At 41.8% G+C, this 23,277-nt stretch overlaps 1 protein-coding gene across 3 annotated transcripts in view; it reads right to left on the minus strand.

Moving 5' to 3' along the window:
- The window catches only part of PIEZO2 (piezo type mechanosensitive ion channel component 2), a 492,797-nt gene that overhangs the window by 396,225 nt on the left and 73,295 nt on the right, over positions 1-23,277 (minus strand). For all 3 annotated transcript variants that reach the window (XM_078060633.1, XM_078060632.1, XM_078060634.1), the window contains exon 2: positions 18,770-18,865. In XM_078060633.1, the coding sequence (XP_077916759.1) occupies positions 18,770-18,865 (96 nt within the window). The remainder of the gene's footprint in view (positions 1-18,769; positions 18,866-23,277) is intronic.

Genomic DNA, 23,277 nt, shown 5'->3' on the forward strand with positions numbered 1-23,277 from the left:
AAGCACTCGTTTTAATGAAAAAGTAGCCTTCGAGGCCTGTGTCCATGATCATGGCTTTCTAATAACCCAGCCGTTGAATGAGCATGGCAGGAAACAGATAATCAATCCTCACCTACTGCACAGTCCGCTGGCTAGTCACTGTGGAACAAAGAGAGAGTGCCAGGTGGTAACAGATCACATGATCAGAAGACCCTCATCCTGCACCTTTGTTACCCTCACCCCTTCGAGGACCTCACCTTACCATCAGCCACTTCCTCTGCTCTCTCTGTCTCCCGGGCCCTTAATACCCTGACCGCTTACTAACTCTCATTATGTGATAAAGCAGTGATGGACCATTTCAATCATTCATTCTGCCTCCTGCATGGCTAGGTTGCTCCAGGCAGGCAGGGGCAGGAACCTCATAGACTGAGGGCATGTAATGGGGTCTCTCAAGAATGCTGAAGAAGTTAGGAGGGGACTTTTACAGGAACAGTTTGAGTAAGACAGTGCTCACCTTCAGGAAAACTGTGCATTGCTCTAAAATGTGTCCGTGGTACGCTCTCCTACTTTTTTCTGCAGGGCCATTCTTAGCTCACCCATCCTCTGGAAGCAAGTGATTCTGCACTGGAGTATTATTTTTTTAGTCAGCAAAACAAGGGCCAGAATTCAGTCTCCACGAGTCCGCTTGGCCAGAACCCCAATGTGGAATAGGGCCTATCTGAGCACTGTGAACTGCCCTGTTTCCTAACATGTGTCCTCCCACCAGCCCTATTCCAGGGTTACTTCCTCTGTGGTGTCTCTCAGGATCCATCCTTGCTCTCAGAGGGAGGGATGGGGGAATCTCGACAGAGCACTACAGACCCACTACAAGGGGAGTTAAGGCATTCCCTGCTGACTACTGGAGTTCTACCTTGCCAAGTGTCCTTGCATTTTAAAAGAACAATTTTCATTGGCAGATGCCATTAAACCCAAAGGAAGGTGACCTATGGTGAAGAGACTGATCCATGAGGGTGACAATCCTTCGCACCCAACTGTAAAGGGATCCTGTAACACTGATCATGGCTGGCCAGGTTGTAGACAAAGATGAAAGAGGCTACCTTAATGATTTGAAACCACTCCAGAATACACACGTGCAATCCTCAAAACATAAATACCCACGGATTCTAGGCCTTGTTCTCGCCAGGTCTGGAGCTCTGGACAGGGTCTCCAGGCCAGCCCACCCTGTGTCACCTCGCCCAGCCTTGACGGCTCTGGCTCTAGGCCGCCGGAAGTGGCTGCTGGTGGCTTTCCCCAATGTTCTCTAAATCCGCATAGTACTGGCAAGTGGGGATGTAGAAAACAGACTTAGGCAAAATTAATTTAAAAAAATAATGAAGAAAGAGAGAATAGGTGGAAGGGAGGAAAGAGAGAGGGAAGGAGGGAGGCCCAAATGGCGAGCTGTATGATTAAAAGAATCAGTGTTTAAGTTACTTGTAGCTCTAGCGCCGAGTTGATTGCCTGGCCCACTTCAGACACTCAATAATGCTTACTCAGTGAACAAGCAACAATTAATGCATACTTTGTATCAATATCCTCAGTGTACCCCTTCCTGCTTAACGCTGAAGAAATACACTAAATAATGGTTTACAGTACAATAATTGTCCACTTTTATTGTCACAAGGCAACTAGACAACATGCATAATCTGTTTTCACTGTATATTAATTTTACAATAAAATATAGTCAAACGAGGGAAGTGTCTATGTAGGTAACCGAATTATTTATATCAGATGCTCTCACACATTGAATCAATTTAAAACTTGTTCATTTCAGGAATTATTCATTAACCTTTGTGTGTTTCTCAGTTTCCTTATCTGTAAAATACAATAATACCAAGCCCTATCTCGTAAGGGCACTGTAAGAATTAAATGAGTTACTGTCTAGAAAGCTTGGAGTGTTGCCTGGCATGTAGCAAGCTCTGAATGTGTTACTTATTCTTCTTATAACTAATCATCAGCACTGTTTAAAAGTTAAATATAAGTTTTCATCTCAAAAGGTTATTTTGTATAAATCTGTGTAAACACAGGTGGGTTGTTTAAGGGAAACAGTCACACATGACAAAAGTCCAGACTTTCTAACATATGAATCAATCAGAAATTAGTCTTGTCCAGCCTTTGAAGTGAACCAAGTTCAAAACAGAAATAAATTGACTCAACATACATACTTAAACATATCAAATCAGTTGAACATATTCAAAGGGAAAATACATTTTAAAAGTAAAAGGAGGGCACCTGGGTGGCTCAGTTGGTTAAGCGTCTGCCTTCGGCTCAGGTAGTAGTTCCAGGATCCTGGGATGGAGCCCTGTGTCCAGCTCCCCGCTCAGTGAGGAGTCCGCTTTCCCCTCTCTCTCTGCCCCTGCCCTCCCCTCCTGCTCTCTCTCTGATAAATAAATAAAATCTTTTAAAAAGAAAAAATAAAAGGAGTCCCTCTCTCTCTCTCTTTTCTTGATGAGTCTGGCTTAAGGTTGATCAATTTTACTTATCTTTTCAAAGATAAGTTTATCTTTGAGAGCTTAGTTTCGTTGATCTTTTCTATTGTTTTTTTTTCAGTCCCTATTTCACTTATTTCCTCTCTGAGCTTCATTATTTCCTTCCTTCTACTAACTTTGTGCTTTGTTTGTTCTTCTTTTTCTAGTTCTTTTAGGTGTAAGTTTAGATTGTTTATTTGAGATTCTTCTTGTTTCCTCAGGTAGGTCTGTATCATTATAAGCTTCCCTCTTAGAAGTGCTTCTGTTGCATCCCAAAGATTTTGAACTGTTGTGCTTCCATTTTAATTTGTCTCACAGTATTTTTTGACTCCCCTTTTGATTTCTTCATTGACCACCGGTTGGGTAGCATTTAGTAGCATATTGTTTAGCTTCCACGTGTTTGTGGTTTTTCCGTGGTGTTTTTGTTGTTGTGGTGGTGGTGGTTGTTGTTTGTTTTCATTTTTTCTTTTGTAACTGATTTCTAGTTTCACACTACGATCAGAAAAGATGCTGGATATGATTTCAATCTTCTGTAATTTATTGAGACTTCTTTTAGGGCTTCACATGTGATCTATCCTGGAGAATGTACCATGGGCAGTTGAGAAGAATGTTGTATTCTGCTACTTTTGCATAGAATGTTCTGTAAATATCTATTAAATCCTTCTGGTCTAATGTGTTATTTAAGGCTGATGTTTCCTTATCAATTTTCTGTCTGGATGTAAGTGGGATACTAAAGTCCCCTACTAGTATTGTATTACTGTCAATGTCTCCGTTTATGTCTGTTAATATTTGCTTTTTATATTTAGGCACTCCTATGTTGGGTGCATAAATATTTACAAATGTTAGATCCTCTTCTTGGATTGACCCCTCTATCATTATGTAATGCCCTTCTTTGTTTCTTGTTACTGTCTTTCTTTTAAAGTCTATTTTGTCTGATAAGAGTATTACTACCCCAGCTTTCTTTTCATTCCCATTTGCATGGAATATCTTTTCCCATCCCTTCACTTTCAGTCTGTGTGTGTTTTCAGATCTGAAATGAGTCTCTTGTAGGCAGCACATAGACAGGTCTTATTTTTTCATCCATTCAACCACCCCGTGTCTTTTGATTGGAGCTCTAGTTCATTTACATTTAAAGCAATTGATAGATATGTACTTACTGCCATTTTGTTGATCATTTTCTGGTAGTTTTTGTAGCTCTCTGCTCCTTTCTTCTTTTCCTGCTCTCTTTCCTTGTGATTTGGTGACTTTCCTTAGTGTTACATTTGTATTCCTTTCTCTATTTTTTGTGTATCTATTATAGGTATTTGGTTTGTGGTTCCCATGAGGTTCATATGTAAAATCCTACGTATATAGAGTCTATTTTAAGTTAAATTACGTTTAAGGTGAGGTAGCTTAAGTTCAAACACATTCTTTTTTTTTTTAAGATTTTATTTATTTGGTGGCGCCTGGGTGGCTCAGTCGTTAAGCGTCTGCCTTCGGCTCAGGTCATAATCCCAGGGTCCTGGGATCGAGCCCCACATCGGGCTCCCTGCTCCACGGGAAGCCTGCTTCTCCCTCTCCCCCCACCCTGCTTGTGTTCTCTCTCTTGCTGTGTCTCTCTCTGTCAAATAAATAAACAAAATCTTAAAAAAAAAAAGATTTTGTTTATTTATTTGAGAGAGTAGGAGTGAGAGAGAGAGCACAAGAGGGGGGAGGGTCAGAGGGAGAAGCAGACTCCCCAGTGAGCAGGGAGCCTGATGTGGGACTTGATCCTGGGACTCCAGGATCATGACCTGAGCCAAAGGCAGTCACCTAACCAACTGAGCCACCCAGGCACCCCTCAAACACATTCTAAAAGCACTACGTTTTTACTCCGCCCTCCTATGTTTTGTTTTTGATGTCATATTTTACATCTTATTATGTTGTGTATCCTTTGACTAATTATTGTATATATAGATGATTTTACCACTTTTATCTTTTAACTTTCATACTAGCTATGTAGGTGGTTGATCCACCAACTTTACTATATGTTCATCAAGAAAAAAGAGAAAGGTCCCAAATAAATAAAATTATAAATTAAAGAGTAGAAGTTACAACTGATACCACAGAAATACAAAGGATTATAAGACACTACCACAAACAATTATTTACCAATAAATGGGACTAGCTGGAAGAAATGGATAAATTCATGGAAACATATAATCTTCTAAGACTGAATCAATAAGAAATATAAAATCGGAACAGACCAAGTATCAGTAATAAATTGAATCAAAAAACTCCCAACAATCTGAAGGGGTACGTGCACCCCGATGTTTATAGCAGCAATGTCCACAATAGCCAAACTGTGGAAAGAGCCAAGATGTCCATCGACAGATGAATGGATAAAGAAGAAGTGGTATATATATACAATGGAATATTATGCAGCCATCAAAAGGAATGAGATCTTGCCATTTGCAACGACGTGGATGGAACTGGAGGGTGTTATGCTGAGCGAAATAAGTCAAACAGAGAAAGACATGTATCATATGACCTCACTGATATGAGGAATTGTTAATCTCAGGAAACAAACTGAGGGTTGCTGGAGTGGGGGTTGGGGTGGGAGGGATGGGGTGGCTGAGTGATAGACACTGGGGAGGGTATGTGCTATGGTGACCGCTGTGAATTGTGCAAGACTGTTGAGTCACAGATCTGTACCTCTGAAACAAATAATGCAATATATGTTAAGAAAAAAAAGAAGAAGATAGCAGGAGAGGAAGAATGAAGGGGGGCGGAAATCAGAGGTGGAGACGAACCATGAGAGACTATAGACTCTGAAAAACAAACTGAGGGTTCTAGAGGGGAGGGGGGTGGGAGGATGGGTTAGCCTGGTGATGGGTATTAAAGAGGGCACGTTCTGCATGGAGCACTGGGTGTTATGCACAAACAATGAATTATGGAACACTACATCAAAACCTAATGATGTAATGTGTGGTGATTAACATAACAATAAAAAATTAAAACAAAACAAAACAAAAAGAACTCCCAACAAACAAAAGTTTGTTTTCAAGACCAGATGGTTTCACAGGCGAATTCTACCAAACATTTAAAGAAGTGTTAACAGCTATCCTTCTAAAACTATACCCAAAATTTCAAGAGGAAGGAATGCTCCAAACTCCTTCCATAAGGCTAGCAATACTCTGATATCACAACCAGAAAAAAACACCACAAAAAAGGAAAATTATGGGCCAATATCCCTGATGAACATAGATGCAAAAAAAAATCCTCAACAAAGTATTAGCAAACCAATTAGCAAACTACCTTACCAAACAAACAAACAAAATAAAAATCATATGATTGTCTCAATAGAGAAAAAGCATTTTATGAAGTTCAGCATCCACTATGATAAAAAATCTCAAAAAAGCATACATAGAGGGAACATACCTCAGAATAATAAAGTCCATATATGAAAAACCCACAGCTAACATCATACTCAATGGTGAAAACAAGACAAAGATGTCCACTCTTGCCACTTTGTTCAGCAGAGTATTGGAAGTCCTAGCCACATCAATCAGGCAACAAGAAGAAATAAAAGACATCCAAATTGAAAATAGTAAAACTGTCACTATTTGCAGATGACATGAGACTATATATAGAAAAAACCTAAAGACTTCACTAAAAAACTATCAGAACTAATAAATGAATTCAGTAAAGTTACAGGATTCAAAATTAATATACAGAAATCTGTTGCATTTCTATACACTAATAATAAGCTACCAGAAAAAGAAATTTTAAAAACAATCTCATTTACAGTTACATCAAGAAGAATAAAATATGTAGGAATAAATTTAAGCAAGGAGGTGAAAGACCTGTGCTCTGAAAACTCTAAGACACTGATGAAAGAAATTGAAAATAAATGGAAAGATATTCTATGCTCATAGATTGGAAGAACCAATATTGTTAAAATGTCCATACTACCCAAAGCAATCTACAGATTTACTGCCTTCCCTATCAAAATGTCATTTTTTCTCAAAACTATAACAAATAATCCAAAAATTTGTATGGAACCAAAAAAGACCCTGAATCAAGATTGAAAGCAATCTTGAGAAAGAAGAACAAAGCTGGAGGTATCATGCTCCCTGACTTCAAACTATACTACAAAGCTATGGTAATCAAAACTGTGTTGTACTGGCATAAAAACAGACACACAGATCAATATAGAAAGCCCAGAAATAAACCCACACTTACACAGTCAGTTAATCTTTAACAAAGGAGGCAAGAATATACACTGGGGAAAGGACTCCTCAATAAATGGTGTTGGGAAAACTGAACAGCTCCATGCAAAAGAATGAAACTGGACTACTTTCTATGCCAGACACAAAAATAAATTCGAAATGGATTAAAGCCTTAAATGTAAGACCAGAAGTATAAAACTTCTAGAAAAAACCATAGGCAGTAAAACTTCTAGAAAAAAACCATAGGCAATAAAAAAAACCCTTGGACATCAGATTTAACAATAGTTTTTTGGATCTTTCTCCTCACGCAAGGCCAACAAAAGCTAAACTGAATAAATGGGACTACATAAAACTAAAAAGCTTCTGCATAGCAAAGGAAACCATCAACCAAACAAAAAAGGCAACCTACTGAATGGGAGAAGATATTTTCAAATGATATAATCAATAAGGGCTAATATCCAAAATATATAAGGAACTAATACAACACAGTATCAAAAAATCAAACAACCCAATTTAGAAATGGGCAGAGGATCTGAATAGACATTTCTCCAAAGAGGACCTACAGATGGCCAACAGACTCATGCAAAGAGGCTCAGTATCCTTAATCAATCAGGGAAATGCAAATCAAAACCACAATGAGATATCATTTTTGGTGTGTACATGGAGAAAAGGGAACCCTCTTGCACAGCTGGTGGGAACGTAAACTGACACAGTCACTGTGTAAAACAGTACAGAGGTTCCTCAAAAAATTAAAAATAGAACTACCATATAATCCAGCAATTCCACTTCCAAGTATTTATACAAAGCAAATGAAAATACTAATTCAAAAAGATAAATGCACCCTATGGTCACTGCAGCATTACTAGTCAAGATATGGAAGTAAACTAAGCGTCCATTGATAGATGAATGGATTAAGAAAAACACACACACACACAGTATATACAAACACGGGAATATTACTCAGCCATAAAAAAGCATGAAATCGGGGCACCTGGGTGGCTCAGTTGGTTAAGCGGCTGCCTTCGGCTCAGGTCATGATCCCAGGGTCCTGGGATCGAGTCCCACATCGGGCTCCTTCCTCAGTGGGGAGCCTGCTTCTCCCTCTCCCTCTGCCTGCCACTCCACCTGCTTGTGCTCTCCCTCTCTCTATCTCTGTCAAATAAATAAAATCTTTAAAAAAAAAAAAAAAAGCATGAAATCTTGCCATTTGTGACAACATGGATGGACATAGAAGATACTGTGTTAAGTAAAGTATGTCAGATGGAGAAAAACAAATACTGTATGATTTCACTTATATATGGAATCTAAAATACAAATGAGAGGCCGACTTACAGAAACAGAGAACAATCTGGTGGTTGTTGGAAGAAGGTAGGGGATAGATGAAATTGGGGAATAGGATGGAAAAACACAAACTTCCAGTTATCAGATACATAAGTCATAGGAATGCAATGTATAGCATGGGGAATACAGTTAATAATATTATAACAACTTTGTATGGTGACAGTTGTTAGATGTATAGAGGTGATCACTTCATAAAATATGTAAATGCTGAATCACTATTTGTACACCTGAAACTAATATAACAATGTATGTTGACTACAATAAAAACTGTAGGAAAGGATCTATGATTTCTAGAGCTCTTTATCCATCGATTCAGCACATATTACACAACTAGGTTCCCATGAACACGACCTCCCCACACGTAGATCTCTTAGTATTGTGTCTAGGGCCAGTGCCAAGGACTCTGAGAATGTAAGGAACTTGCCCAAGACCATGAAATTAATAAATGGCAGAGTTGGATTCATATCCTAGGAACAGAGAGCCTGTACTATTTACCTTAGTATATCCAACTGCCCAGTACAAGGCCTGACAGGGTAGGCACCCGTAAGTGTTTGTCAAATGAATAAACAAAAGAACAGTAATTTGAAGATGAGGTCAACAAACTGGTATCAATTCAGGTGAACTGCCTCACTGTAATGATAGGACAGCATGTGAACAACAGCTGAAGCCATATTCTAGGTTTGGTATATCATAGCCAAATAAAGCAAAAAGTGTGGGACTCCTGAAAACCTATCCCTAGTCATAAGATAACATGACCCAATGTTTCCTGAGCTGAGAATTACATGTATATTCCCTGGAAGTCCCTCTGTCTGACTGAGCAGTGTTTGCCAAATTCAAAACAATAGAATATTACATCTGTACCATCCCCCCAAAAGGACCTGTAATTAATTCATTCAAAAACCCAAGAAACAAGCATCTCATTATTTTTGTTAGCACTCCTCTTGGTGGTGAGTTGATATTCATAGTAAAACACCTAATAATTTACTCAATTAAATATTTTCTTGCTTTTTACTTTATTCTGACATAATAAAATATAGTAATAATAAGTCTAATGGTATAAAGACTAACAGTGTTTTTAACAAAAACCAGATGCAAGCAGTTTTAAATATCCTCTACTATTTCCTCTCTGATGTCTAAACATGTTTTTACAAGATAGCAGATCTCTTTGCCTCTTCATGTAGGCAAACTGAATATCATTCTTCTTTTCTTGGGGTGCCGTTAATGATTCTGGTATAGTCCATCCTGGGTGAGAACCTCAGAATAAGGTCCTTTTGATGACTATTTTACACACACACACACTGACTTCTTATGGTTAGTACAGTACAATTTCCTCCTAAACTAAGACTCTTGTTCAGAGTTGGATAGAAGAAAATACCTTTTTTCTCCCCTGTCATCTGAGAATAACTTAGGCCATTACTTACAAAAGTTAACTCGGCCTGCTAAAAACTTCACTTGCTCACCATTGTCACTAACGCACAATGAAGCCTCTCCTTTACTACCCTCCCTAATTCTGTCCCCCTGCCAAATGTTGAAAGAGATCCCAATGACCAGAAAGAAATACGTTCTTAGTAACTTGTGTGTGTAAATGCAAGGAATTATACCGGGGAAATTGGTACCTTGCTCGAAATAACAATGCAAAGTTTATTAGGAAAAAAAAAAAGATATTTCAGAGACTCACTCCTTTCATCACAGGGAAGAAAAAGGTCCTTTCCACAAAACCACATATTGAAAAATATTTGAGGGCAAAGCCGGAAATGGTTGGCAGTGTGCTGTTCTGTTATTCCTCTGGCAATCTGACTGGCCTGGGCACAGAACTGGGCCCACTACCTGTGCCCCACCTACACCAGGAGGAGCCAGCCATCGTAACTGAAGAGACAAAACTTAAGAAAGATCCACACAGGCACCCAAGGTCCTTCCCTTTCCCCACCACTGGGAGTTTTGTTCTTATCTCTCACAGGGTTGCCCAAACTTGGCCTAACATTTGGAAAGAAGGCTCTCGGAAAGAGAGACAAGAAGACAACTTTGTCATTAGAAATAATTACACACCTTAGACAACAATTATCTCCATTTGCCTTAGTGTGTGTGTGTGTGTGTGTGTGTGTGTGTGTGTGTGTGTGCGATGTAAACATTTCACATGTGAACTGATGAGATGATGATGCTTCTAAGCTATTCTTCCTGTAGGTCAATGGTTAATATTGCCCAGGGAGTGCTGTTGTCTTGTAATTTGGAGAATTCTTATTCAAGTAGCCCCCAATAAGTAAGTGACTGTACTAGTTGAACAGTACTAGTAAGATAAGACCCTTTTATCTGCCAGCCTGTAAGAGAACACATTACCAAAGATAACTTGCTGGCAGGACCAAGCAAGCAGACGGAAGCAATTTCTAGCAAATAACAAATTTCATGCTGTAGCTAGATGTATGTCTCTAATATTAGAACTACTATTCATCAAGAGTATATGAAAAGATGTAAAATTTCCTGTTGGAACCAATTGAAAAACGCTCTGGACCCTGAACATTTACAGAGTCAAAACCTAAGGATTTACGGTCAGGTACGTGAAAGGAAGCAGTCTATCCCAGCTTTATGGGGAAGGAGTCCTGTGGACACATGGAAAGTCTCAGTGAAGTGGGATGGCAAAGGAGAACAGGAATCTAGACTGGCCAAAATGTGACTAAGTCTCACTAATGTAGCTTTCCCACCAATGCCTTAATAAAGAGGAGACAGTCATACCAGTACTTTAGTATGTGGTATTCCTAGTTTGTTAAGTGGATTTATAATCCAGTTCACAATAAATGTGGTTTTTTTTCACTCCAGAATGGAGGTTCTGCACTTTCAATAAATCATTTTTCTATCTTCTAATTAAATGAGTTAGTATATCAGGAGTGCTTAGAACAGTACCTGTGACATAAAAGTTGGCTACTTTTATTATGACCAACATCTTCTGTTCAGGCACATCTCCAGATATTACATCTGATGCTCTGGTCTGGGTCAAGCAAGCACTGCCTAACGATCATAGTCAAGATTCCAGAGCAGATCTGGTTAATCCCTGCTTCCTTCAGGATTCTGCCTTCTCGTCTGGGTATCTCATTTCATAATGACATCCTAGAGGTAATATATCCTTACATCTACATATACCCATTATGGAAAGATGCTCCATGTGTATTGTCATTTGTGTGTATCAAAGATGGTATTCTCATTCAAAGAAACTTTAAACCTCATTTATAATGAGGAGTGACCTTCAGATACTTTGTCTATACTAAATACTCTGGGTTTTATCTTTTTTTTTCCCCTAAAATTGACATAATTTCATCATCAGCTTTTTTTTCCCATTGAACTTGACACCCAATGTTGTGCATATCAGGCCCACCTTAAAAGGACAATGGCTTGCGACCATTGAGCCTACTCAAGGCAAACACTTTAAGCAACTGCAAGGAAGTAATGTGAGATCAGTTTAGAGAAATGACAGCATCACTGAATAAGTATATGGCTTCCAAAGATGACCTCTTTGCAAGAGGTTTCTCATTCGATGAGATATATAATATCCAGTGTTTGGGAGGCTACTCCTGTGAAGAACCCTGTTTTCTTCTCCCTTTTTATCCTCCACAAATCCAAACACAGTATTGTGTGAAGTATAGTCTTTCAATTAATAGTTATTGAAGGAAATAACCAGTCACACTTAATAAGATGTATTTTCTATATAACGTAACATGTATGTCACCAATGCAAATTAAAATATCTCCTTTAAATATACTCAAACTATTTCTCCAGACCATTGTACCCGGGGCCTGGTAATCTATCAGCCATCAAGTATTCATTAAGCGACTAGGTTTCCCTTGTCCTTCGCAAATCTCCAGAGGACCTTGTTCTGTCCTGGGTATGAGTCAGAACAACACAGTAGCTAAGAGTGCTCAGCCACCCACCTGGCACCTGTGTGTCCTGGGGCTTGTTCTCAACCCACCTGGAATTCAGTTTCTGACTGCGAGGATTTTTTGGTAACAGTTTTTAATAATAGTAGCAGCTCCCTCAAAAGGTCATTGCGAGAATTAAATTAGTTCATGCATCCAAATAATATGTACTTAGTAGGTAGAGCTATTGGCTCTCTATTAACAGGTTACTTGACTTAAATGTTAGTTAGCGAGAAACCCTGGAAATCACATAATTCTTAGCTGAATATTTAGAGAGCACTAGGAAAAGTCCTGAGATAAATATTGGTGATGGTCATACACATGAGACTGAGATGTCTAAATCTTGCGCACTCTGATGTTCAAAGTAATGATGTTGTTCTTCAAAATAATATTTTTTTTTTTTTTTTTTGTTCTTCAAAATAATATTATTATTAGCCAATATATACTGAGCATGTAGCATGGTCTTCTTCCATATCTCGTACGTCTTATTACTTATATTCCATCCAAACAAAATACAACTCTTCCACCATATTGACTGATGTGGTGTACTCCATATGCCATAAGGTATGGGGAACCCGTGTCTGGCTAAAGAACTTAACAGCTCCTCAACTTCGAATGTTTGGGCCACCTGCAGCTAATTATATATTAGTTCATCTTTAATGGAGTGCAGTCTCAATCTGAATGCAAAGCACACTGTTAAGTAAACAGCAGAAAAAGATTTATTTCCCTTCCCACAATATTATATGCTTAAAGAAAATGCCTATAATTTTAAGTAAAAGCATAAAACATCTTGATTTATTAAATTTCTCATGATCATCTGATCCCAATTAAATCTAAAATAGCAAAGTCCCAAGGCCCATTCTACCCTAAGCTTCTGTCTCCAAAGGACAGTTATATGCAATAAACTGTTCTATGATGTTTGCTATTATGGATATTGAGGTAAGCATAGCTGTGTTTATAAATGCTTCTAAAATGCGAGGCTCTGAGAATAAATTCATTCATTTATTCATTCATTCATCCCATAAATATTTACTGACTGCCTACTAGACAGCAGACATTGTTTCTGTGTCCCTGAAATACAGTAGTAAACAAAACAGCAAAATCTTTTCCATCTTGAAGTTTACATATTAGAAGAGAAAGAGACTCTCTATATAAATGTATTAAAATGGGACTCTGGGGGGGGCCTCGGTGGCTCAGTCATTAAGCGTCTGCCTTTGGCTCAGGTCATGGTCCCAGGGCCCTGGGATCGAGCCCCGCTTCAGGCTCCCTGTTCTGCAGGAAGCCTGCTTCTCCCTCTCCCACTCCCCCTGCTTATGTTCCCTCTCTCGCTGTGTCTCTCTGTCAAATAAATAAATAAAATCTTAAAAAATAATAATAAAAATAAATAAATAAAAATAAAATAGGACTCTGGCTCAGTTTCAGCTGCAACCCTAAAAAGCTGAGGCACCAAGCCTCCCTCATTTTTCAGTGAACACCATGGCAATGGATGTTTGTTTTCAAACTGTGGTTCCCTGCCCCATGGAGGATATGAAAGAGAATATTGAAGAAGCCGAGAGAATTAGATACTGTACAAAGATTTCCAAGCCCGGTGAGAGTGGCTTCCAAGAGACACCCGTGAGCTCAGGGGACATGCTGCCCCGAAATATGACTTGCCAAGGAAATTCAAAAGGCAAGAAGAGAGGTGAGGGTCTGTTGAGGGAACTAATTGCACACTGACCCGGGGCAGATCAAAGGTGTGTGCCCTCCATGGGCTGAGTGTGCACACCTGTGTGTATGTGCACATGCACGTGTGTGTGTGTGTGCGTGTGTGTGTTTGTGTGGGGGGGGCAGTCCCCCTTCAGCCACCAATTCACAGGGAGAAATTCCACTGTGCACTGTTACAGACAAGGCCTTCTGAGGGCTGAGGAATGGTGCCTCAGTCCTCAGAGGGGATTCCAAATTTCCACCTCAGCTTCCCGCACATGGGAGCTTAGAAGAGATTCTGACAGGGGGAAGCGCCACCAGGGGACAGAATGAAGGGAAAGACGATCCCCTCCACCACCCCCCCTCACATTTGAAAAGCTATAGGTAGTTTACTGACAGTGAACATGAAACGGTCTCATTTGACGCACATGACTAACAGGAAGAGTGTTAGTCATGACCTGTCTGCACAGATCGGTTCCCTGACCGCCACCTGTGGTTCTAGTTTCCGAGTCCTGCTCGTGACCCCCTTTCTTCCCCCATTCCTCCCTGCTCTGCTGAGACCTAGGTCCCCCAACCTTCCTTTTGACTTCCTGGCTCTTCCACCATCTCTGGTAACCCACCCCCTCCATCACGTTTCCTCTTAAAGTACCTAGAGTGGCTTGTGGTTTCTGGTGGGGCCCTGACTGATACAATCCTACTAAGGTAATTACACTTTTTTTTTTCATTATTATGTTATGTTAATCACCATGCATTACATCATTAGTTTTTGATGTAGTGTTCCATGATTTGAAGATCTTTAACAGAAAAAAATGAGAATTCCAAAATCCTAGATTTATAAAAGACCCACAAAATGATGTAGCCAAAACCAATCCCATCACCATATTACTATAATCTAATTATGTAATCTTCTAATGACTATAATCCTCCAGCCTCTGTTAATTCTTTCTTTGTTGCTCTGGGTTGGATACTACGGCTTGGGTATCCTTGTGCAGCTGGGCGGACTTCAGGTCTATCCAAGAAAGAACCGCCTAAGACCTCCCAGGGAGACAGGGAGTCCCCGGTCCATCAGTGACTGTGAAGAGACAGCACGCGCGTTGTGGAAAGGCCTCCACCACTGGTTGTCGGAACATGTTCGGTGACTCCTAGAAGCTCCCCTGACTCTAGTCTCAGTGGTTCACATGAGGCCCATGAGTAAGCTGCCAAGCCACCATCCTTACTCTGATTTCTTTTCTTTTTAACTTGACACCATCTCAGCATACGGCTGCTAACTGCCCCTGATCTTCCCTGCTCTAGGACGCTGTCATTTCCAGCCTCACAGCAAATCTTCGCTAAGTCACAGGCATGGGGAGCACCTCCACAACACTCCGATGTTCTGGGTGCTGCGGAGTGCAACTGAGATCAAAATAAGTAGACATCCTTGTCTTTTTTTTTTTAATGTCCAGTTAGCCACTGTATATACATCATTAGTTTCTGATGTGCTCAATGATTCATTAGTTACGTATAACACCCAGTGCTCATCACAGCACGTGCCCTCCTCAATACCCATCACCCTGTCACCTCCTCCCCCCCCACCTCCTCCCTTCTGAAACCCTCAGTTTGTTTCCTGGGGTCCATCGCCTCTCATGTTTCATCTCCCTCTCTGATTTCTCCCCCTTTGGATTTCCCTCTCTTCCCCTATGGTCCTCTGTGCTATTGCTTATGTTCCACATATGAGTGAAACCATATGATAATTGTCTTTCTCTGCTTGACTTACTTCACTTAACATAATCAACTCCAGTTCCATCCACGTCGATGCAAATGGTGGGTATTCATCCTTTCTGATGGCTGAGTAATATTCCATTGTGTATATGAACCACATCTTCTTTATCCATTCATCTGTTGAAGGGCATCTGGGCTTTTTCCACAGTTTAGCTATTGTGGTCATTGCTGCTATGAACATTGGGATGCATGTGCCCCTTCTTTTCACTACATTGTATCTTTGGGGTAAATACCTAGTAATGCAATTGCTGAGTCATAGGGTGGCTCTATTTTTAACGTCTTGAGGAAACTCCATACTGTTTTCCAGAGTGGCTGCACCAGCTTGCATTCCCACCAACAGTGTAAGAGGGTTCCCCTTTCTCCACATCCTCGCCAACATTTGTTGTTTCCTGTTTTGATAATTTTTGCCATTCTAACTGGTGTAAGGTGGTATCTCATTGTGATTTTGATTTTGATTTCCCTGATGGCTAGTGATGTTGAGCATTTTTTCATGTGTCTGTTGGCCATTTGGATGTCTTCTTTGGAGAAGTGTCTGTTCATGTCTTCTGCCCAATTTTTGACTGGGTTATTAGTATTTTGAGTGTTGAGTCTGAGAAGCTATTTATAGATCTTGGATATCAGCCCTTTATCTGTAATGTCATTTGCCACATCCTTGTCTTAAACAACAACAGTGGAGAGAGTGGGATTTACATTCAGAACTATCCCAGGAATGGGGCGCCTGAATGGCTCAGTCAGTTAAGCGACTGCCTTCAGCTCAGGTCATGATCCCAGGGTCCTGGGATCGAGCCCCGCATTGGGCTCCCTGCTCAGTGGGAATCCTGTTTCTCCCTCTGCCTGCCGCTCTCCCTGCTTGTGCTCTCTCTCTCTCTGACAAATAAATAAATAGAATTAAAAAAAAAAAGAACTATCCCAGGAACGAAGCCACAGGAACACTCTCCGAGTTACGACTGGGAAATTCTCCACACGCTGGGCCCTCTATGGATACACTTAGAAGAAAAATAATCCCACGAGAAAAAAATAAATCCAACAGACCAAATGGAGGGCAGAAGGGCACGGAGTAACTTTTACAGGTCTGCACCACACTTTCAGCCCAGGGGAGTCTACGTCATTTCATGGTCCCGCCAATGTGCACAAACACCGTTGGCTCCAGAGGCAGTCCGAATTCACTCGTGATTTCAGGCAGACTGTCTGCGAGCAGGTGGTGTGGAGGTTGCTGACAGTTCTTTCAGTCTGACAATGTACTTTCTTACTGAATCAGGAGAAATGTGTGTGAACATGAACTTGAAGGTCTGAGTATGTGTGAGCCTGAGTCTTCCAGAAAAGCCACACCACGGTCACTCTTCCAGACCCATCGTTGCTTGTGTCCATGCCACGTCACCTTCGATGTCCTGGACTGTGCACAGCCAGAAGTGCCCAGCATGGGATATCTCAAAACACAGATTTTAGAAATGCCTGGACTGCGAGCCCTACATGTTCAGAAAAAAAAGTGTGGAACATCCTCTCCTAGAGACCCTCTGTGTTTCCATAAACAAGCAAATAAATAAATAAATGAGGTTCTGTTGACTATCAGTCACGCTGCTTGGCACTGAAATGCAGGAAAGAGGAAAGTAATCACAACACTGCTTCCATAATACTAACTGGAAAGATGCCTGTGGGTTTCCCTTTCGGGCCCCGTGCTTCCCTCTCCAGCATTAGGAGCAGCACCAGCAGACGCGTATGGGTGTTCATTGTGCTTTGTTTGTGCACTGACCTGGTCACATTTTGTCAACTCAGGATATTTCTTTACATAGAGAAGAGCTGCTGTTTGCTTTTGATTTTATGTTTCACCTCTGAGCTTCCTGACATCGGTCCCGGTGCACCCGGGTATACACAATGGGCTGATTGTCCCACACTTTGGACACAGTTACACACCGACTCCTACAGGGACTGAGGCAGCCCGACGGAAAGCAGGGCTGGTTAGCCGAGAAGAACACAAAGCCAGGTGCTGTCCCCTATGTCTGAAGGGCAAAACCCCATTACCTGATTTCCACATAAAGTAATAAGCAGACACCCTGATATAAAAGGAAGAGAGAATTTAATTGAATCTATACAGCTACTCATTTTTAAAGCACTTTCTCCTGAATGTGTATGATATTTTATGATCCAAGCCATGAAATACAGCTTGTCTATATGTTATAATCTCGGCTCTGAGGCCCAAAACGAGCCTGTTTCAATGTCTTTGTTAATGTTGAACTGTCCGAATGAGGCTAGACTGGGTGTGGTCGCATGAACCGGCATTTTGAGGTTTGAGGAGGGTTTGTACACATTCACTTTCCTCCGGCTCTTCTTTATGTGTTAAGGATTTCAGTGACTTAGAAGAGCTGTCACTTAAGTTCTTCCTCAGGCAGGGAAGTCATCATAGCATCTGCAGTCCTAACTATTCAGATGAGGAAACATAATACACATAAATGCAATAGCTAAGGGGGAGAATGGGAAAAGCAGAGCCGTGATGTGTTCTGTGTATACCGTCTTCACTTCTTTTCCTGAACAGTCACCACCATGAGTTGAGGACAACCAATGGCCTTTCCCATGCCACTCCGTTGGTGGGGTCAAACACAACTTCTTTTTTTTTTTTCCAGCTTAATATATAGCCGTCACACTTACCTAAGACACTGGGCACGGTCCTTGCTGCTGATGGTATTGTTTGGAAAGCTAAACTATTAAACTGATTTGGTGTGGTTTAATGTTTATCCTTGTGGAAGAACTTCAAATATATAAATTTACAAGCCAGACCATGCTTCCTAATTAGAGCCTTAGAAGAAACAGTCACATTCTTTTCTATGCCTGCAGATTCTTGCAGAACAATGGGAGATGGATCTACAATTTTGCAGTGACATGCTTGAGAAACTATCCCTCAGACTCAGATTACTCTCTTTCAGTACTCGATTGAGGCATATGTAAGAGATCTCGGCTGATGTATAAACAAGTCATGACTGGGACCCGGTCTTACCCGGTTCTCCTGCTACGTGGCTTGGAAATGTAAGATGATGCTCTGCCTCCTTCCCACCTCCTGCCACATTCTCCCCAGCAACCCAATATGCAAAGCATGTGCCAATGTTGCTCCACCCTCTGCCTTATTTTGTTGAAAATACATTGAGTTCGTCTTAACTAGCCAAAATGTTCCAGATACATGCAAGCCTACCAATAAAGACCTACTCGGGAACTTGTATGGGAGGATAGCTGTGTAAGTGACAAAAATGTGTCACCACCAAGCTCCACACTACTCAACTTGCAGCCGCCCAAATGCCTGATGCCTGCTCCTAGATGGACCAGCATGATGCACAGACAGCATCACTTCCATCAGATAAAGACAAACCGAACAGCCCAGCAAAACTCATTCAGAGCGTGGTAGGGAACAGCAAACATCTCTTACCTTGCATCGTTGTTTTTGTTGGTTCTGAGAACAAAGGGATGAGCAAGAGGTAGATGAGGTAGACAAAGGAGAGCCCATTGTACCGGAACGCACACGCTGCAGTTGGGAAGAGAGAAGAGAGGGAGAACGTCATTAATAATGGCAGGCTGCTGGAACCAGGGTGCACAGGCCTGTGTGGGTTACTGCGTCAGGGACCGCTGGATCAAATGGTGACCTAAGTAGATATGTCAATTAGGAAGAAAAGACTGAGCATTTATTCTGTGTTTATCACTATGGTGAGCATCATGAGAAATGCAGAATTAAAATGCATGGTCCCTGCTCTTAAAATCTAACCAAGAAGGCAACATCCATATAACACCTGAATGAAGTCAGTCCATAAATAAGTCATAAATTAAGCTGGAGAAATTAAAATTGTTACAGAAATATAGAGGGCAATGGGATTGGTGAGGGTTTGGGATGTTCAGGTAAGCCTGGCCATGGAAGAGAGGAGACAGAAGAGAAAGAAAATAGAAGAAGCAGATTTGCTCAATGCTCCATGGCAGGGCTTTACACAAATTATCTCATTTAATCATCATTTTATAAGTAAGAATGCTCAGGCTCAGAAAGACTCAATCATTCACCTGAATCTCCCAACTAGGATTTGACCGAGTTAGAATTAACCTCGGGTCTGCCAGGCTCCCGACCCCATGCTCCTTCTTCTGCATCGCTTATCTTAGAGCTAGAACTCCAGAGACTTGCTCGAAGGGCATGCCTTCCCTCTCCAGGTTCCCATTTCCCCATCTGTGAAGCAGACCTGATAACTGTCTCTAACACATAGACTCATGAGGAATAAATAGAATGATATATAATAATACCTATGGCTCAGCATCTTGTACACAGGAAGCCCTCAAAAACATGAGCATTTATCATAAGCGTGCTCATTATTATTCAGGGAGAAGAAAGTGTGCAGTGTTCCATGCAGAAAGAAAATGAGCACATTATAGCAATAAAAAATAAATTTATTGGATGACTAAAAAAAAACTAAAGATCAGAAGGACTGGGTATGAGTCTGCAGGATGAGGAAATCTGTTTAATGATGACACAGGTGGAAAAATGTTGGAAGGAAAGTTGGTAGGAGAGAAAATGGAGGGTAAGAGACATGGTACCCATACAGGGAGACCAGATCAAGAAGTGCTGGACTTGAGAAAGGATTTGAACAGAAGCATGGCATAGGCCAGCCCCCAGCCCTTGCTTCGGATGGTTTACTCTAGAAGCCAGCAATCAGAGACACAGTAGAGCAAAGTGAGGCGTGGTGTCTTAGGGAAAGAGGGAAGCCACAAACAGTGCTTTTTCATTCCAAAGGAACGTGCACATATTTGTAACTTTTTTACCATCATGGACATTCCTAACCTCCTTTATGAAAGACCGAAGATGGAAAGAAACTTTCACACTATTGATGGGGCGGACAGGAAAACATATAATTAAGACAATGTAAAAGAATAAAAACATATGTTGGAACTTTCTAGATTTTTTTTTTTTTTTACTTCTGCTTCTTATTTCTCAACCATAGTGGAAGCTCCTTAAAAATAATTCAAAGATATTTGGGGAATGATTCAGTCGACAAATATTTTCTGAGCATGTACTATGTGCTGGGACCCACAAAGATCCTTTTCTACCTCAGGAAACTTACATTTTGGTGGGGGGATGTACGATAAACAACAAACATAATGAGAGGTCAATCACAAGGAACGCTGGAAGACAAGCACTATGTGAACAGGAAGTCAGCAGGGAAAGGGGGAGCAGGGGGCACTGGGGGGGGAGGACTGACTGCAGCGTTCAGTAGGAGCACTGAAGGTAAACCATTGTCAAGGAGAAAGTGAGATGTGGGCCAACAGGTGAGGTAGGTGAGCCAGTTGACAGAGTCTCTGTGGGAGAGGGTGCCGGGCAGGGACTTGGAGAAGAAGGCCTGACCTGTGTGACCTGCCGCAGACAACCCCACGGGGAGGTGGGGGTGCCAGCAGAGTCCTGGATGGGGCCAGATCCTGTGGACTTGCAAGAGATCTGAAGGCACTGGCTGTCACTTTGAGGTGTCAACTGAGTGCCGGCTGTCAGCCTTGGTCGAAGGCTGCAAGCCGGGCTCCCGCGCCCACCTGCAGCTCCAAGCCCCACCAATGCATTCCCTGCGTTCTGCACCACTGCCCAACTGAACAGCCAGCATCTTCCATATGCTTTGCGGCTTCCTGCCTCTACATCATGCCAACACCCCTCTCTCCAACTGCAACACCTTCCCATCCTTCCTCCATCAGGCATACTGCTACATGGCTTACAAGTTTCCTCTTCTGGGTCATGGCATGGTCCATGTCCACAACCTCCCCAAACAGATGCATTTCACTCCCCGGTGCCTCTTCCAGAGCACTTGTCATTCAGTGTCACAGGCCTCTGTTTCAATGCCTGTGACCATCTCTGCTATCGCCACGGCCCAGGGCAGGAGGTGCTCATGCCCACGCCAGGAAGGAACAGTGAATAAATGAATGAAATGGAATGAAAAAGACGTGAGGGCATCTGGGAAGGAAATCAGGGTATTAAGGTGCACAGGGTGCCTGGTCACATAAAAACATCACAGCTGACATTTCAACAACAATAAACAAACATAAACATCTAATCAACTGGAATGTTTCTTTCTTTTTAGCCTTCGGGTGTTTTTTTCACCCTTAAAATTAGGATGGTGCAGCAAAGTTACCTAATTCTGAGTATTTCTGGGTAAAAACTAAGATAGAACCCACTTGTATGATCGTAGCACTTTAAAGAGAATTCTCAGAGACCCACCTGTGTTAATTTATCTCGGTAATAGCTTACAACAATGTGCTCGTTCTGTGTCAAGCCCTGATGGGTACACTTCATGTACATTAACTCATACTATTACTATCTTCCTTTTACAGAGACTGTTATGACTCTCTTTCTACACAAGAAAAAGCAGGAAGCGCAGCTAAGGAACAAGGCAGTGGTTTGAGCCTGGGAGTCCAGTTCCCAAGGCTGCACTATCATTAGGAAGCATCATGGCCCCAGCATGACAACATGTCCTCACCTGTCCATCCTGTCCCTAGTTAACCCTCAGGGGTTCAGTGAGCCAGAGCCTGCCCTCCACAGGATGGCAAATGCTCTTGTATGTATCTTGCTGTTTCGGTTTTATAACCTCATTCTGTAAGGTTTCATGTTATGCATGGTGGAAACGTGTTCACTGAGGAAATTCTCAAAGATTAACCTTGGAGGGGGGAGAACGGAGCCCGCTCTGGGTTTCCCACATCACAGCCTTCAGTTATCATTATTTATAGCAAAGTCCAAAGAGCTTAAGGAGAGGACAGGGACAACCCAGGGTGATAGGCAGCCTCCAAATGGTCCCCAGTAATCTCCACCTCCTGGTTGTCACGCCAGGATGTCATCCCCTGCTCTTGAATAGGGGCTTGAACTAATGGCTCACTTCCAGCGAATAGAAACTGTAAAAGTATCACGATCCGGCGTGGTGGCTTCTATCCCGGGTGCCCATCTGCCTCTCCCTTGCTCACTGTGAGGGAAGCCAGCTGCCGGGTTGTGAGCTGTCCCAGGGAGAGGCATATGGCAAGAACTGAAGTCTCTAGCCAGTAGCCAGCCCTCACCAGCCAACAGCCACATGAGTTCGCTTGGAAGCAGCTCCTCCGGAGGCTGTGTCCTCACCACCCCCTCGGCTACAGCCCCGTGAAACAGCCTGTGCCAGAGGTGCCCACCCGAGCCACACCTGGCTTCCTGACTCCCAGAAACTCAGACAGTGTGCTGCTTTAAGCTGCTAAATACTTAGGTAATTTGTATGCAGCAATAGATACACAAACTTAAAAAAAAAATCAAGTCACTTGTAAAAATCCAACTTCATTTATTTTGTCTGAAATTATCCCATTTGACTGATGACAGTAGCCCAACCGCTTAATTCCCTGCTTTACTTTTTATGTGTAAAGTTGCGACTCAGGAGCTCCCCCACGCTTATGCGGACTTTGAATGACATTTCTAAGTGAGTTATCCTCATCAAGGGCAAAATATGCCTTTGAACTTGTCAATAAAACACATTCGAGCTAGAAAAGCCTTAGAAGGCAAATAGGAGCAGCTCCTTTGCCAAACATGCTGTTGCCTTTGTTCAGGAGCATTTATTACTCTTCATAAGGAGCTCTCGTATTCTGGCTGCACGGCGTTCCCGGATACCACACAGCTCTCACAGACTGTCAGGTCACCTGGACCTCCGCCCTCTGCCTCAAAAATTTGGCTGCTGACAGTACAATTTTTTGAATTGCAAACCAAGGTGTTCAAAGGAGAAAGATTCTCTGATTTGGTGAAGAATGCACTGTAGTTTTCACGATCCTACCTGGTTTTAACCACCCAGAATTATGTGGAACCTCCCCAAAGGGATGACAACAGTTGACAGGAATTTCCCAAAAGAAAGACCTTGCCAGGCCTAGAGAGCTCACAATTACAAACTGTGAGTCAACAAGTTATCAAATGGAGTG

The sequence above is a fragment of the Halichoerus grypus genome, chromosome 13, assembly GCF_964656455.1.
Source record: "Halichoerus grypus chromosome 13, mHalGry1.hap1.1, whole genome shotgun sequence".
NCBI classification, from domain to species: Eukaryota; Metazoa; Chordata; class Mammalia; order Carnivora; family Phocidae; genus Halichoerus; species Halichoerus grypus.